A 17,766-nucleotide genomic window follows, 5' to 3' on the forward strand; every position below is an offset into this window, starting at 1 on the left:
TTTTTTTGAATTTTAATCAAAGATTAAGATTTTGTTAAGATCTCCTTTGTCTTGTCTTGTCTCTTTCTTCTTCTTCTTCTTCTTTTTCCCCTTTCTTTTTTTGCTTATACTGTCCTTCATTTTAAATGTTTGAAGTGCCACATTGATGGCTTTGCATTAATGAACAATTATGCCCCTCTGCTATTATATAATCATTTTTCGAAGTTTTGAAAACTAGAGAGATCAGTTTGATTGAACTAGGAACTAATCGGGTGTTCATTCTGTTTAACAAAAAAATATAACAGATGGTTTTAGACAATATTAAAAATGAGGTGAACCATACAAAAATTGCTACAACGGTCAAAAACTTGTCAACAGAGATAGTTTTGAACCTCAGCCAGTTTTATATCCAAATTTATTTATAAAAAAAATGAAATACACGCTTGCTTATTCAAACATTGATTTTTAACCCCTGTATGTTAACTATTCCTAAAAAAAAAAACTTGTTCATAATTAGCTAAATATCCTTATCTTACTTTTAACATGCTTTGGTTCTTTATCTTATAAAAAATATTCATGTTTGTCTTTCAGCTATCCAAACGTTAGAGAAAGTTGAAAACTAAATCCACGCATCCTGCTTATCAAAGTCAGTCACATCAAATTGTTCTCCTTTAAAGACATTAAAACAAAATCTCGTTCAAATGCTTATGTTCTTGTTTTTTTCGTTTTCCTCATTCCTTCCCAGTTTTCATAAACGATATAGTTTTTTCCTTTCCAATGCCACACGAGTTTATGCCAACACCGTAAATGCCACGTATTAAACTTCAGTTGCAAAGATGTGACGAGGGTCACATCTGACTCGTCTAACCCCAAAGCGACAAGTGCACCAAAAGAGTTACAAGTTGCATGGATGCGACGTTGTTGATTTCCCACAAAATGGGAAATAGCTTCTTAAATTTGTCCACATTCTGAGGGACCTAAAATTCACTGTCACCATAAAAAAGACCTTTCCAAACATGCTCCTCCCAAGGATGTAAAGCAACCCCAATACACATAACCCAAACATCCCTAGATCTTGGAGGAAAAAAATAAATAAATCATGGGTACAGTTCTCCTTCTCCAAGCTAGAGAGCCACCGTGACCATTTTGTGTGAAACGAGTAAATCTTGGAGCATTCCGAAACTGAAGAGCTAAGGAGATTACAGTTTTCGCATTGTAGTTCTTAGTGCTTCATAAAAATAATTACTTTAGCTTAGAGCTTCAAACTCCATTGTGTAATAACTTTCTACTGAAAAAGAGAAAATAATAGACCAATGAGTTCGAAATTCATTATATAAATGAGTTATCTATCTATCTATCTATATTTTTTTTTTTTTGAAGGAATCTATCTATCTATCTATCTATAAATTGGAAGATAGTCATGCAAACCCTATTCCTCAACCCTAATATCTAATTTGTCTATTTTGCCACCTCATTCTAATTTTGCTCTCCCACAGAACTCCTCCATCATTAAATTAAATCCTTAAGGGTGTGTTTGGATTGAGGGTTTGGGAGGGGAAGAATCACTTTTATTTTTTAAATTACTAACAATGTAAAATGGGTTTTAAAAATAAATTAAGTGTTTTTGAAGTATTATATGATTATTTATGGTTTAAATGTGTGTTTAGTCCCTGCACTTTCGCCCAGTTTTGGCATTGGTTCCTCCGCTTTTTTTTATTTGGCATTGGTCCTTACACTTTGTAAAACTTTTGGCTTTAGTCCTTTCGTTAACTTTCCGTTAAAACAAAACACAAAACTAATGGTGTGCCACGTGGGCCAATCATGACACGCCACGTGGCACACTAAAAGACAAAAAAAAATTAAAAATAATAACCAATTTTTAATTATTTTATTCATTATTTTTTTACTTAAAAATATCATTAGTTCCTGCACTTTCAGCATTTTTTGATATTAGTCCCTGCACTTTGGTATTGGTCCCTAAACTTTTTTTTCTTTCTTAAAAATGAAAGGGTTAATTATGTTTCTAGTCCCTATAAAATAGCGACCTTGTAAGTTTAGTCCCTACTTAATTTTAATAGCATTTTTAGTCCCTATAAAAAAAAATTTACTTATAATTTTAGTCCCTGCTAAAACAAAGTTTGATTAATTATCCTTAAACTCTTAAATTTTTGAACGATTTTTTTGAGACAAGATTAGAACACTATGAAAGGTTCGTTTACTAAAATTTAGAATTTTCTGACATGAAATGAATTAAATATGAATTTTTTAAAACGACAAAAGTTAAAGATAAAAAGTAATAAAATCTGGATGTAGAAATCAAATTTTGCAATAATTTTTTGCGGACGAACTTTTAGTAATGTTCTAAACATGTCTGTAAAAAATTGTTCAAAAATTTAAGAGTTTAAGCATATATTAAACAAATTTGAATTGAGTAGGGAATAATACTCAGTGCAGAAAAACAAAATTAGGGACTAAAAATGCTATTAAAATTAAGTAGGGACTAAACTTACAAGGTCGCTATTTTATAGGGACTAGAAACATAATTAACCCAAAATGAAATTATTATGTTTTAATTATTGTTTTGTTCATTATTTTTATTGAGAATAATCATAAAAAAAAATTAGAAGAATCAGAAGAGTAAAACGAACCTTCACCAGAAAAGGCAAACTCGAAGGTGGTGGTCGGAATCGTGAAGAGGATGGTGGTCGAAATCGTGAAAAAATAAACTCGAAGGTGGTGGCCGGAATCGTGAGCAAAATCGAAGATAAAGAAAAGGATGGTGGTCGGAATCAGACAGGATGGTTGTCGAAATTAAAATCAGAAGGTTATGGTTGAAGTTGAAACCCTAAACCCATTTCTTCCCCTCTTTCTCTTCTCCCGTGTTTTCTTCTTCTTTCTTTTCTCATCTTCTTATTTTAATAAATCAATTTATTAAAATACTAATTAAAATTAATTATTTTCATTTATTAATTAAAATCTTGTCTTTTAGTGTGCCACGTGGCGTGTCATGATTGGCCCACGTGGCACACCGTTAGTTTTGTGTTTTTTTTAACGGAAAGTTAACGGAATGACTGAAGCCAAAAGTTTTACAAAGTACATGGATCTATGCCAAACAAAAAAAAGCGCAGGGACCAATGTCAAAACTGAGCGAAAATGCAGGGACTAAACACATATTTAAGCCATTATTTATCATGTTGTTAATTTGATTTTCTAAAAATCTTTTTATAATATTCGTAATTTAAAAAAGAAAACTAAGCCGTCCCCTCCCTTCCCCTCCCTCCTAAACCCTCAATCTAAACACACCCTAAAACTAATAACTTTGCATGTCACTCCCAATTCCAATCCTCTCAATTATTGATTGTATGTTACATTAAAACTCCTAAATGCCCATAATTGTTTTCTATTACTAAATTTCTATTCCCTCTAATCCATTGGTGCTTGATTCACTGATGAAATTCATTGCTGTTACGAGAGAAACATCCTCAGTTTTGTTGTTGCTTGATTTATCACGAACGAAATCGTTTCTTTTCCGTTTGAACATTGTTTCGCGGTGATCGAATGAAGTGCGATCGCAAAATACAACAAACTTTGAAAGACGGTGCAGTAAAGAAGACCTACGGAGACATAATAAGAGAACCTCTTTTGTTGATTTTTTTTTTTTTTGAGAGAAAAGATGTTGTTGAATTTATAATCGATCCAATTTTATTTTTGTGAACAATCAATGCAATATTTTATTATTTTATTTTACTTTTATATAAAAAATATCTCCCTTTTATCAAAACAAAAAATATTATTTTATTTTACTTCGTTCCTAATGTTTTGATAAGTAAAGATCTCCCAAATATGTTTTTTATTCCAAAAAGTTATGATTTTTTTTGGTTAAATATGTTTTTGACCTCTATAAAATTGAGACCTTTTAATTTTAGTTCTTACTTAATTTTACTAATTTTTTAGTACTTACAAAAAATTTCTGCACTAAATTTTAGTCCCATCTAAATTCAAATTCGTTTAATTATGCTTAAACTCTTAAGTTTTTTAATAATTTTTTGTAGACGCGTGTTAAGAACATTACTCAAAAGTTCCTCCGCAAAAATTAACTCAAAGTTTGATTTGTACTTCCATATTTTTGCTACTTTTTTCTTGAACTTTTGTTGTTAAAAAAAATTCACATTTAATTCATCTCATATTAAAAAAATTCTAAATTTTAACAAACGAACTTTTTATAATATTCTAAAGGTGCCTTTTTTGTGTGTGTATAGGAAATTGTCAAGATGACTTGGATATTTCTACGTAAGTGATAGCAGCATTTGGAGTGCATTGGTTTATTTTATTTTATTTTTTTAATTAATGGAAAATGCGATTAATTATAATAATGCGACGAATCTGATAAGAATATTGCTGAGGGATTATTCTGCCAGTTATTACTGATGGAATTTTCTGTCTGTAATTACCGAGGGAATAATCCCCCAGCAATGCTTTGTCATAACTGCTTCAACACTAATGAAGGAAGCGACGGTATTACTGAGGGTTTTTTTTTTTTTTTGAATGAAAAATGTTATTATTAATTAGTTTTTTTTGTTTGAATAAATGTCGTTATTAATCATTTGGTAGATTAATATTTGCTCTCTCATCAAGATTTGAACCAAGACCTCCAATTAAGGATCTTATACATATAAGAGATGTATGTATGAATAACACAATAAGGATCTTATACATATATAATCTTGTTTAATAAACGTAGCCAACATAGATTGCTGACCACATGATTACCTATGGATTTGGCATAAGAAATGAGAGGTAGATAAAATGTAATTCAGTAATTGTATTTAATTCATTTCCTATTCTTTCATGTGAGAGGGGCAGGCAGTTTAGAACACAACCAAAACTCAGTGATCTGATAATATCATCTGTTGAACCGCATGTGAATCTAAATTTACCACTTGTATCTTTTCAGTTTTCACTTAAGAACTAATTTGAATTATCTGCATTCGATATATAGCCTGTCAGAGTAAAGATCAGATGGTTCACTTTCCAACTTAATAAACTGGGTATGAAATGCAAAGTTGAGACAGATATAAGCCAAACTATTTGCATTAAAGGGGCAGCAATATGCTGCAAGATTTTGATGATCAGAAGCAACGTAACCTTCAATTTTGTTGATAAATACTGATTGTCCTTGTCTTTGTCCTGATAAGCTTCCCTCCCAGACCTTTGTATATTTAGGCATATTAACAGCAGCTGCATTATTCACAAGTGGCTGCAGGCCTGATTGAGGAATTCCTAGGAACCATTATACCAGTTCCAGAATAGACAACTGATTGAGATGGATTATTCAAAATGTTCACATTCATTTGAGCCGAATTCAACATTGACACTATAGGCTTTGTATCATGTACATTTTGATTGTTGTTAACAGCATGACACGGCTCATTCATGACTGAGATTTAATGCACCAGAGGGAGATGCATTGTCAGTGTAAATTAATCTTCCTTCTGTCAACAGGAGTTGCCTTAGAAGAATGCAAAATCTTGGCAGAAAAATTGTTCTTTGAATTTAGAAGAGGAAACTGATTGAATACATCAACAGACTCATTCAATGCATGCCACTATTATGTGTTGCAACTTGAGGAATGTTATTATATTATTGTAACACTTGTAAACAATTATCCTTGTTTTTTGTTTTTCCTTTTTGAAAACTTCAATTTGTGCCTGTATTTTCCATAAGGTTTCCAAGAAAGCATAAATATAGGATAATACACTGTTGTATTGTTTATTCCTCTTTTCTATGATGTCGTCACAGTTGGGAGATTGATTGTTTTATTTTTATCATCTTTTAATATAGTGGCTAAGAATCATTAATAAACAAAACCAATTACTTCTTTAGGTGCTTTATGTTTTTTTTGTGTATCAGCCCTGTTTCGTTTTTCTATGTGTTGTTCTGCAGATGGGTTTTTATTTATTTACCCTCCTAGAGCAGCGGAGTGTAATTGTTTTGCTCAATTCGGGTATGATTTGCGCTTGAATCTGAGGTTTTCTTATAAATTTAGCCGTTAAGAAAACAATAATTACTATTCCTACTGGAACAAGCTATTTTTCACCTTTTTATATGTTGTCAGCTTGTCGCCATTCCAGTTTACCAAATGCTATGGTTTACAAATTCAATGATTTGTTCATGTTGTTTAATGTGTCTGATTTGTCAAACCGCACACTCTTTGTTTTCTTGGTACAATTTGAAGATAATGACAAAAATCTTCACATGGCACTCAAATATGCAGTAATGATAAAGAAGATTAGCTGACAAAGTGTATGGTACATTGTCTGTTGCTAAGTTCTGTTACAACTTTGAAACTATTTATGAATGATGCTCTGTAGTAAACAAAGGTTTTTCTATACATTATCACCAGGTGGATTTGATTTGAACTCCATCTCTTGAAATTAGGAAGTCAAAATTTTACCTATGAGTTAACACTTCATTGAAAAGAATAACCATAGAACTTCAGAGAGTCTTAAGTGATATGTATCCTACAACTAGCATCACAGTGAAACTTATACCACAGGCAGCAGGCACTTACATAAATGTCACTAAACCTTAGAGCTAGCCAACTCATTGAGTGCTGAGATTGTTTTTAAATTAATCTGAACCATGGAAATATATTTTCTTGCACATTTATTATCACTGTTCAATCTATCCTCAGCAACTTCTTTTTCCCATCTCATTTGCATTCTAAATACTTCAGAACATGCACTTTTATTACTAGAAATTCTAATGGAGTGGAAGGTAATTCAAGCGTTCATCGGAGCAATATCCTATTATAATACTCCATACAACAAAACCAACAAACTTTGCGAGTTTATCCATATCAAAAGTATTCAAGTAGCTTAAGGCAGTCTAAAATGGCCAAGTTTACCTTATTCTTAGGCCATACTATTAGAATATCACAAGGATCTTCAATAACTTACGGCTAATATTTCTTCTCCCAAATAGTATTTATTCTTGATACTATATCCAGTAGTTGCAAATTGCAATGATAACATGATTCAACGTTAGAGTTGATTTTAACTAGTAGTTCAATGCCAATGGCGTAGAATCACACCATGAAGCATACAACAAGTATGCATTCAAAATCAAAACTATAAGCATGAAGCATCCGATGAGCAACCATTCAAAACATAAGTATAAAGCACACAACCAACAACCAGTCAAAAATAATATGAGATGAAATCAAGGATGAAGAAATTAATCCCTGTTTTTCTTGTAGTGTGTAATATCATGTGACAAAACATGATTTTCTTTTAGTTCTAATTTAAATAATTTTTAGTTCACTTAATATAAACTTTTGAGCCCACAAAAAACATCAAATCAATGAATCTTGAAATTCTTAAAAATTAAGTAAATAAATGCCATTGCAGTATTTGTAGGCATGAGTTGTAAACCAGATTATTTATAATTATTGTTTGAGCTAAAATAGTATATTATAAAAGAACACAAAAGGTTGTTTATAACCAACTAATTTCAGACCCCTAAAAAAAAAACGAATTTCAATAAAAATAATAATCATTAACCATAAATCTTAACATCATCTAAATAAGTTAGTCTCAAAAGCAGAACAGTACAAACTTAAATTTTGTCAAAAAATAAAAATAAAAATAAAAATACGAGACAAACTTAATCCATTTGACTCGCACATGGATCATATCTAATTGATGGGTAATCCATTGAATTAATTCTTCTATTGGTAGTTGAGATCATCCAGCGAGGGGATTATGCACTTGCCCAACAAAGAGTATTGTACCAGACAAATCTTCTCTAATCAAAAACAAGAAAGGGTGGTCACCTACTACCACTTTTGTATGAGGAAGCTTGTCTTCTAGGAAGTTAGACTTAGTAGCCGCTTTCTCAATCAAACCTAACAACCCATCTTTTGCATCTGGAAGAAAAACGTACATTGAGAATTGTCGCTCATCTTCACCTTGCTTGTAAGGAAGACTAAGGACCTTAAAGCCATCAAAAGCACTGATAAACTGCCTCTTCATGCTAGTCATAAAGGGAACCTTGACTGAGGTGCCATTGAGAAGGTGAAAATCGTAGTCTTTTGTTTCCGAAGCATCAAACGATTGCTCCCATGCTCCTTTGAAGTATAATGCATTTGTCAAGATGAGTCTAGTTAAGCTATTAATCGACCCAGGTGGAAGAAAATTACGAATTAGCCCTTTTGTCTCCTTTTCAGCCCATAAATTCACTGATTGGGTTGCTTTATTAGCCTTCAAAACAATATCAAATATAAAATCAGTAATACAAAGATATAACTTGAGTTCTTTTCATGAGAACTTCATTAGAAGAATTCAACTTGTTTGTAATATATAATGTTCACATATTTTGTTGTTAAATTGCTTGGATACAGACAATTTAAATATATCGTTATACTACCATACAACAGTTGCGAGGCATGGATTGTTTAGAATAGAAAATAAGGAATTATTTAATCTACTAATCTAACAAGGGATTTATCATTTATAATAGAGTGTCAACAACAAAAGTAATATACGTACATTGTTAATGAAATCAAGTGATTTGAGAGTGGCCATATAATGAGTAGCAACAGTTTCTTTGAAGGAAGGGTAAACAGAAAGGGTTTTTTCAACCCAAACAGCGTTGGCAGAAGACAAGCATGGACCGCCGGCAGGAGCAGCGTCTTTGAGAACAGCGGAAGCGACGTGAGAAGATAGGGAGTTGAGATGGCCGATGGACTTTGATCCGAGAAAGGACAGAAGCTGATTTTGAGTGGGACCCTCAGAACCAACAGCGAGGAGACTGAGTGCAGTTTGGAGCGACAATGGCGAAAACACTACATTCTTGTCTTTATATTCTTCTTTGGAGAACAAATGGTTGGCGATGGTCATAGATTTTTCTTTTTTGGTGAAGAAATGGTTGGTAAGGTTTTTGATTGATTCACGAACGTAATCCATTCTTCTGGTTTGAATGGTTGGAATCTCAGTTTCAATGCTCGGTGCTAAGAAACGAGATATACTAATCAAGACCTAGAATTTTGGACTTACTTGGAGAAGAAGTTGAAATAAATTGCAATTTTTTTGTTTTGTTTTACTTACATAAAAAATAAATCTTGCTCATTAAATCAAAACCATTTTTTTTTTATATGTTAATGTTACCAAAAAAAACCATTAAAAATTCACAAAAAGGGAGAGTAATTTATTTATTCAAATATCTTTTTTCTTTTTGACAAAAACTATCTATTCTTGATTTGTTGTTCAAATATCTATACCTTTTTATCTATACAACTATACATGATTTTGGGTGACATTTTCCCTTACAATTTTATCCCTTGTTTAATGTATTAAAAGTTTAATTTCTATACATTGTTAACTTAAAGTTATTTTACACACGCATTGAGTGATGTGTTATCACATCAATTAATGAATACAACAAGTAATGTGTTTTTGTTTGTAAAAAAAAAAAAAAGGTAATGTGTCGGCACATCAAATAATGAATATGACAACTCATATGTTTTCATACTATTCCAAGAAGTTTCTAAATTCATGACATAAGCAATAATGTTAAAAAATCACCATATTCTCAATTAAATTGGGTGACTTTGGTGACTTTAATGTATTTAATTGATAAATAAATTATGAGTAATGTTAAACAGTGCATCTGGGGCACTAGTTAAGCGGTTAAAAATGGAAAGAAAAAACAAAGTCAACATTAAAAGTAACACTATTTCAAGTTTTAAAAAGTAAAATACACAATTTTCGAGAAAATATTTCCTTTTATAATTCCTTAATTAGTTCCACGGAGGCACTAGTTAACATTTCCCTTTAAATTAATGAATTAAAATGATTATTTTGGTCAATAATGCTTGAAATTAGTTGACATAAATCCCTTTGTTTTGATCTTTCTTTTTTTGCTACTAATCTATTACTTTTTTACTACTAATCTGAAAAAACTGAAGGCCACCATTTTTCATAAAAGTTTTTCAGCTATACGGTTAATCTCACTATTTTTCACACAGAAAAGATTAACAAGATTAACCAAACTGCTATTACTTGTTAAACGTCCATCCTATCTATGGGAAATCTCATCACGGTCCGTTTCCAATTACGATTACAGTTGTTTCCAATTACGGTCCATTAATAAATATTATTTTTTTTGAGATGAATTAATAAATATTATTTTATTTAGTGTAATATTATAATTAGAATTTAATAGTTGATATTATAATTTATCATTTTAATTATTGATTAAGGTTAATCCATAAAATTCAACAATTCTCCTACTTAGGTAACCTTGATCAATTACTAAAATATCAACTATTTATATAAGCACTTGTTATTATGTATATTATATATAAAGAAAACAACATCTTTCAGCTCTTTTGGGCTTGTTTTTTCTTTCCAAAAATGCTCTCAATTTTGAATACAAATAACACATGAAACAAATAGATAAGAATAAATTTAAATATTAAAAAAAATGTAACAAGCATAACATGAATATATATATATATATATATATATATATATGTGTGTGTGTGTGTGTGTGTGTGTGCGTGCGCGCGCGCGCGCGTGCGTGTGCGCGCGCACGCGCATGTGTGTTGTGTGTGTGTGTGGACAATGTATAATATATGTAAGGTCTGAGGTTCAAACCCCGACCACCAGGGGATATGTCTGGTTTTTTCCTTTATCGTTTAAAAAGTGTAACAAACTAGATGAGCATATTTATACTTACTTTTTCATTATCCCAATTATACCCTTAAACAATTTTTTCTATAATAAAGATCGTTGTTGCTGTCATTAAAAAAATATATTATATTCTTTTGTTATATTGTTTATGTCATTGAAATAAATAATCATGATTAATTTGGTTTGCTATAACTTGAAAGCAACAAACATTTATATTTTTAGATTTAATCCAAATCAAAATTTTATTATAAAAAACACCGTTAATAATTTTTCAAACGTTAGCGAAAAAACAAAAGCGGAAAGACGAACATGTGAGTGCTCGTCTGTTCGCTAGTAACAATATAAGAAACACAAGCTTTAGTAATGCAGAAATTTTAGTCGGATAGAAAAAACAAAATCGTACACGTTAAATACTTACATTTCACATATGGGTAATGATTACAAATTAACATTATATAATTAAAAATATGTAATCTAATAATGGTCCAAATATTTAAATTAAAATGCTATAAAAAAATACCACCAACCCAAAATATCTAAAGACTTAATCAAATTATTACGAGTTACAAAACTCGTGTATAAGTCTGTGATTAGTGATTCTGCCAATGCGTTTTCAATTTTACAAAATTCATATATCCACATAGGTATAAGAAAAATAATTATTTATATGGATAGCCTATTAAGAGAATAATTACTCATTCAAAATCAATAATTGTTCTACGATATGTTTGACATTCAATTAATCCAAATTTTAGCAAAAGTCTAACAATGAAAATCAATAAAACAATAGGAAACTGTAAAATCTCCAATTAAATTAACACAAACACTTAGTTTAAAGTGAAAAGAATGTCAAGAATGAATTAAGGTTGCCTCAAGAATGTCAAGAATTAACAAACATTTATTATTATATAGTTTATACATATTTTAATAACACAATATCATACTCGATAGGAGCATTGACATTATACATTGTACTTATTTTTTGAGGGAACATTGTACTTATTATTTGTGCCCTCATAAAATATTAAATATTGGTAAAAAGACGAGTACAATATATGTTTGGATGCTAATAGATTGTGATGCATTTTCCAACAAAATTGACTTAAGCAATCAATTATGATGTTTACTGAGATTAAAAGAATTTTAATATATATCTCGCTATAATAGAATGAGACTAAAATTTAAAGTCTCTAAGGCTATGCCATATTTTATAGTGTTTCAAAAGATTATATGACAATGACGAGAATTTTCAATTCTATGTTTATAATACTAGTTTGAAACCCGTGCCTTGCACGGGAAATTTTTTGCTGATTTTTTTGTTTATATATTTTATTCTATGTTGAAAATATTTAAAATACATGTTGAAATGTGTGTCTATATATATATACATGTGTGTGTAAAGGGTATACACATATCTTTGAGGTGTTTTAGATTCAACTGTTTTCATTCATTTAAATTATTTTATCATTTTGGGTTTTAGACACAAAGAGGTAATCATGCTAAAAATGGAAATTGAACACACAATTTTGCGGTCTTTACCAAATGTGTCAACCTTTATCGACTATTTAAATAACATTATTTAAACATCCTTATTCACAGTTAGAAATGAAAGGTCTTTAATCCAAAAACTAATGTGATATACATGCAAAATAATCTATTTAAAATCTATTTAAAAAAACATCTTACTTTAATAACTTAAATCAATTTAAACGGAACAACATATGTTAAAATTAAATTAAAAAACTTATATTACAACACATAACTAACTTAAGACCAAATTAGAAAATAAAATTAATCTTGGAAGATATCATCCCGTGAAGTGAAATGATACAAATTTTATGGGAAATTTAGTATGATATATTTTATCTATCTTGAAATTGTGCTTAATAGTGCATAAATTTCAAAGCTAAGTTTGTAATTTATCTTTTGAATTGCATACTTGGTGGATAAATCTCTTGGTTTAGCTTTGTGATCCTTGTGTTCGACCTTTTCTTTGCTATTCTAGGCACATCTTTTAAAAAAAATCCAATTTTTTATTTTTGACATTTTTTAATAAATCCTTGTTGTTTCTTTTTATTTAATGCAAAACTCTTTTACGTATTTCATTAACCTTTCTCGACAAATAAATGAACATTGCTTAAAAAAATAAATGTAACTTTATCGTATTTTATTCTTCTACAACTAATAACCAGGAAAATAAATATTCACTCTGTTTCAAAATTCATCTCAGAGTTTTAAAATGTGCATTATTTATATAACCTACTTTGACCATTGTTTTTAACTAATATATCAATACAAATGTTACCTTGTAAAATATCATTCCATTTATCTCAATGAATATTTTGAAAAAAATCTAATTTTGATCTCACACACACTCTTGTTTATATATATAATTCCATTTGAGAGAGAAGGACGAGGAAGTAGTGCAACTCATGATAAGATTTACAAACATAGGAGGAAAACTGAATTCTGACAAAGCTTCAAAAAATTTCAATCAAGGCACATAAGGTAATTAAGCAATTTTGCACATAAGGTAAGCAAACTTACCTTTCCTGGTATGTATGTAATGAACAATTTCTAGTGCAACAGGCATTATCTGTCGTACCTATGTTCGAAATAAAGCTGTTTTGAAGTGGACCAATAATATTCTCTAAATGGGGCCTAATTCTCCTAACCAAAACCTTGAATTCTGCTTTTCACCCTGCACATTTTGCTCGCGCCCTACAAGCCTTCCAAATATGCCCTCTTTCTTGGAGAAGAAGTTGAAATAAATTGCAATTTTTTTTTTGTTTTACTTACATAAAAAATAAATCTTGCTCATTAAATCAAAACCATTTTTTTTATATGTTAATGTTACCAAAAAAAACCATTAAAAATTCACAAAAAGGGAGAGTAATTTATTTATTCAAATATCTTTTTTCTTTTTGACAAAAACTATCTATTCTTGATTTGTTGTTCAAATATCTATACCTTTTTATCTATACAACTATACATGATTTTGGGTGACATTTTCCCTTACAATTTTATCCCTTGTTTAATGTATTAAAAGTTTAATTTCTATACATTGTTAACTTAAAGTTATTTTACACACGCATTGAGTGATGTGTTATCACATCAATTAATGAATACAACAAGTAATGTGTTTTGGTTTGTAAAAAAAAAAAAAGTAATGTGTTGGCACATCAAATAATGAATATGACAACTCATATGTTTTCATACTATTCCAAGAAGTTTCTAAATTCATGACATAAGCAATAATGTTAAAAAAATCACCATATTCTCAATTAAATTGGGTGACTTTGGTGACTTTAATGTTTTTAATTGATAAATAAATTATGAGTAATGTTAAACAGTGCGCACTAGTTAAGCGGTTAAAAATGGAAAGAAAAAACAAAGTCAACATTAAATGTAACACTATTTCAAGTTTTAAAAAGTAAAATATACAATTTTCGAGAAAATATTTCCTTTTATAATTCCTTAACTAGTTCCCCGGAGGCACTAGTTAACATTTCCAACAAAAAAGAAAAATCTATGACCATCGCCAACCATTTGTTCTCCAAAGAAGAATATTATTTTATTTAGTGTAATATTATAATTAGAATTTAATAGTTGATATTATAATTTATCATTTTAATTATTGATTAAGGTTAATCCATAAAATTCAACAATTCTCCTACTTAGGTAACCTTGATCAATTACTAAAATATCAACTATTTATATAAGCACTTGTTATTATGTATATTATATATAAAGAAAACAACATCTTTCAGCTCTTTTGGGCTTGTTTTTTCTTTCCAAAAATGCTCTCAATTTTGAATACAAATAACACATGAAACAAATAGAGAAGAATAAATTTAAATATTAAAAAAAATGTAAAAAGCATAACATGGATATATATATATATATATATATATATATATATGTGTGTGTGTGTGTGTGTGTGTGTGTGTGCGCGCGCGCGCGCGCGCGCGTGCTTGTGCGCGCGCACGCGCATGTGTGTTGTGTGTGTGTGTGGACAATGTATAATATATGTAAGGTCTGAGGTTCAAACCCCGACCACCAGGGGATATGTCTGGTTTTTTCCTTTATCTTTTAAAAAGTGTAACAAACTAGATGAGCATATTTATACTTACTTTTTCATTATCCCAATTATACCCTTAAACAATTTTTTCTATAATAAAGATCGTTGTTGCTGTCATTAAAAAAATATATCATATTCTTTTTTTATATTGTTTATGTCATTGAAATAAATAATCATGATTAATTTGGTTTGTTATAACTTGAAAGCAACAAACATTTATATTTTTAGATTTAATCCAAATCAAAATTTTATTATAAAAAACACCGTTAATAATTTTTCAAACGTTAGCGAAAAAACAAAAGCGGAAAGACGGACATGTGAGTGCCCGTCTGTTCGCTAGTAACAATATAAGAAACACAAGCTTTAGTAATGCAGAAATTTTAGTCGGATAGAAAAAACAAAATCATACACGTTAAATACTTACATTTCACATATGGGTAATGATTACAAATTAACATTATATAATTAAAAATATGTAATCTAATAATGGTCCAAATATTTAAATTAAAATGCTATAAAAAAATACCACCAACCCAAAATATCAAAAGACTTAATCAAATAATTACGAGTTACAAAACTCGTGTATAAGTCTGTGATTAGTGATTCTGCCAATGCGTTTTCAATTTTACAAAATTCATATATCCACATAGGTATAAGAAAAATAATTATTTATATGGATAGCCTATTAAGAGAATAATTACTCATTCAAAATCAATAATTGTTCTACGATATGTTTGACATTCAATTAATCCAAATTTTAGCAAAAGTCTAACAATGAAAATCAATAAAACAATAGGAAACTGTAAAATCTCCAATTAAATTAACACAAACACTTAGTTTAAAGTGAAAAGAATGTCAAGAATGAATTAAGGTTTCCTCAAGAATGTCAAGAATTAACAAACATTTATTATTATATAGTTTATACATACTTTAATAACACAATATCATACTCGATAGGAGCATTGACATTATACATTGTACTTATTTTTTGAGGGAACATTGTACTTATTATTTGTGCCCTCATAAAATATTAAATATTGGTAAAAAGAGGAGTACAATATATGTTTGGATGCTAATAGATTGTGATGCATTTTCCAACAAAATTGACTTAAGCAATCAATTATGATGTTTACTGAGATTAAAAGAATTTTAATATATATCTCGCTATAGTAGAATGAGACTAAAATTTAAAGTCTCTAAGGCTATGCCATATTTTATAGTGTTTCAAAAGATTATATGACAATGACGAGAATTTTCAATTCTATGTTTATAATATTGTGTATACATTTTCATTGATCTCACACACACTCTTGTTTATATATATAATTCCATTTGAGAGAGAAGGACGAGGAAGTAGTGCAACTCATGATAAGATTTACAAACATAGGAGGAAAACTGAATTCTGACAAAGCTTCAAAAAGTTTCAATCAAGGCACATAAGGTAATTAAGCAATTTTGCACATAAGGTAAGCAAACTTACCTTTCTTGGTATGCATGTAATGAACAATTTCTAGTGCAACAGGCATTATCTGCCGTACCTATGTTCGAAATAAAGCTGTTTTGAAGTGGACCAATAATATTCTCTAAATGGGGCCTAATTCTCCTAACAAAAACCTTGAATTCTGCTTTTCACCCTGCACATTTTGCTCGCGCCCTACAAACCTTCCAAATATGCCCTTGCGTTAGTTAAGTCATGCACCACTGGGCTATGCGCAAGTTAACTTGCGCAAGTTTTGTAAAATCTGATTTTTATTCTATACTAATTGATTTGAACTTGAAGGAATTTTGGATTTGGGTGATTTGAGAGATATTTTTGAGATTTTCTGAGATTTTAGATGAGAAATGAGGAAATGAGGTGCTATGCCTTGTTTAAGACAGACGTAGCGTGAGTTAACTAACGCTGCGTTAGTTAACTCACGCAGCGTTAGTTAAGTGGCACAATGATTAACACTTGCACTAGTTACCTTGCGCAAAAGTATTTTTGGCATGGCTGCAGGGCGCGAGCAAAATGTGCAGGGTGAAGAGCAGAATTTCAAAACCTTTGAAATAAGTTTGAGAAGAATAAGCGCCTGAGCCTAGCCAGGAAGAATACTACCAGTATTAAAAGCATTTAAAACCAGCTTCCAAACATCACTTCCCACAATGTGCTAGTAAGAAGTAAAGAAGTGAAAGCCTGTGAATATATGTATATTTAAACAATGAAAAGTAAAACAAAAAGAATTCTTCTAGTTACACCCTATTTAATTCTTGTTACACCCCAAAATAACAAAATACCTAAGTAAAATTTAATTTTCAAATTCACCCAAAACCATTTGCATCATTCTTCTTCTTCCAAAATTCAATTTAAGTAGGTCATGTAAACCCACTTTTAGTAGGTCATGTAAGGTGAGTTTAAATGTATATGCATAAACTGGATATTTGTGTTAACCTCCTCAAACTTGTTTAATGCTTATACGTAATCTTATTTTAAGTAGGCACATGTAAATTCACTTTAAGTTTAATGCTTATACGTAATCTTATTTTAAGTAGGTACATGTAAATTCACTTTAAGTATGTTAAATTAAGTTTACATGTACCTACTTAAACTGAATTTAAGTTAACATCAATGTTTAATTAAATTAAATTAACGTTAACACATGTTGCACCATCAAATAACGTCGCTTGTAGAACACGTAACATAATAGCACGTTGAACAACAACAAAAATAGAAATTGATCATCATTGAAAAAAGAAGAAATTCACTTATTTATATGTAATAGAGTATGGATAAAAGATGTTTTAATTAATTCTCTCTTTAATCTTTCATTGACATTGATCGAACATCCATTATTATTTTATAGGCGAGTGATGCTAATAGTTTAGAGTGACAATTACATCAAAAATTTAAGAAAAATTATATGAAAGAGTAATTTTAGTATTATTATAAAATTTTAGGTGTAACCAGAAATATAGAGGGTGTGACTAGAAAAATGAAAACAAAAAACTTGCAACTTAATTCAACAAGTCTTCTTC

The 17,766-nt window shown here is 29.9% G+C and overlaps 1 protein-coding gene across 1 annotated transcript; it reads right to left on the reverse strand.

Annotated features, from left to right (window-relative positions):
* Positions 1-7,509: 7,509 nt before the first annotated feature.
* LOC146942036 (serpin-ZX-like) lies at positions 7,510-9,064 on the reverse strand. The gene is made up of 2 exons (XM_085758028.1): positions 8,529-9,064; positions 7,510-8,240 (listed from the first exon to the last, which is right to left on the reverse strand). The coding sequence occupies exons 1-2, from the start codon at positions 8,943-8,945 to the stop codon at positions 7,725-7,727; spliced, it is 933 nt and encodes a 310-aa protein (XP_085614154.1). The 5' UTR covers positions 8,946-9,064; the 3' UTR covers positions 7,510-7,724.
* Between the last annotated feature and the right edge of the window lie 8,702 nt (positions 9,065-17,766).

This window comes from Medicago sativa, chromosome 3 (assembly GCF_051527215.1).
Source record: "Medicago sativa cultivar Bolivia chromosome 3, Bolivia_mono, whole genome shotgun sequence".
NCBI lineage: Eukaryota > Viridiplantae > Streptophyta > Magnoliopsida > Fabales > Fabaceae > Medicago > Medicago sativa.

What these genes read in the sequence shown, in the direction of transcription:
- LOC146942036 (XM_085758028.1), bottom strand. Translation starts at nt 8,945, where the DNA reads ATGGATTACGTTCGTGAATCAATCAAAAACCTTACCAACCATTTCTTC. An exon ending in CACTTGATTTCATTAACAAT is followed by an intron (nt 8,241 to 8,528) that starts GTACGTATATTA and finishes ATTGTTTTGAAG; the next exon opens with GCTAATAAAGCAACCCAATC.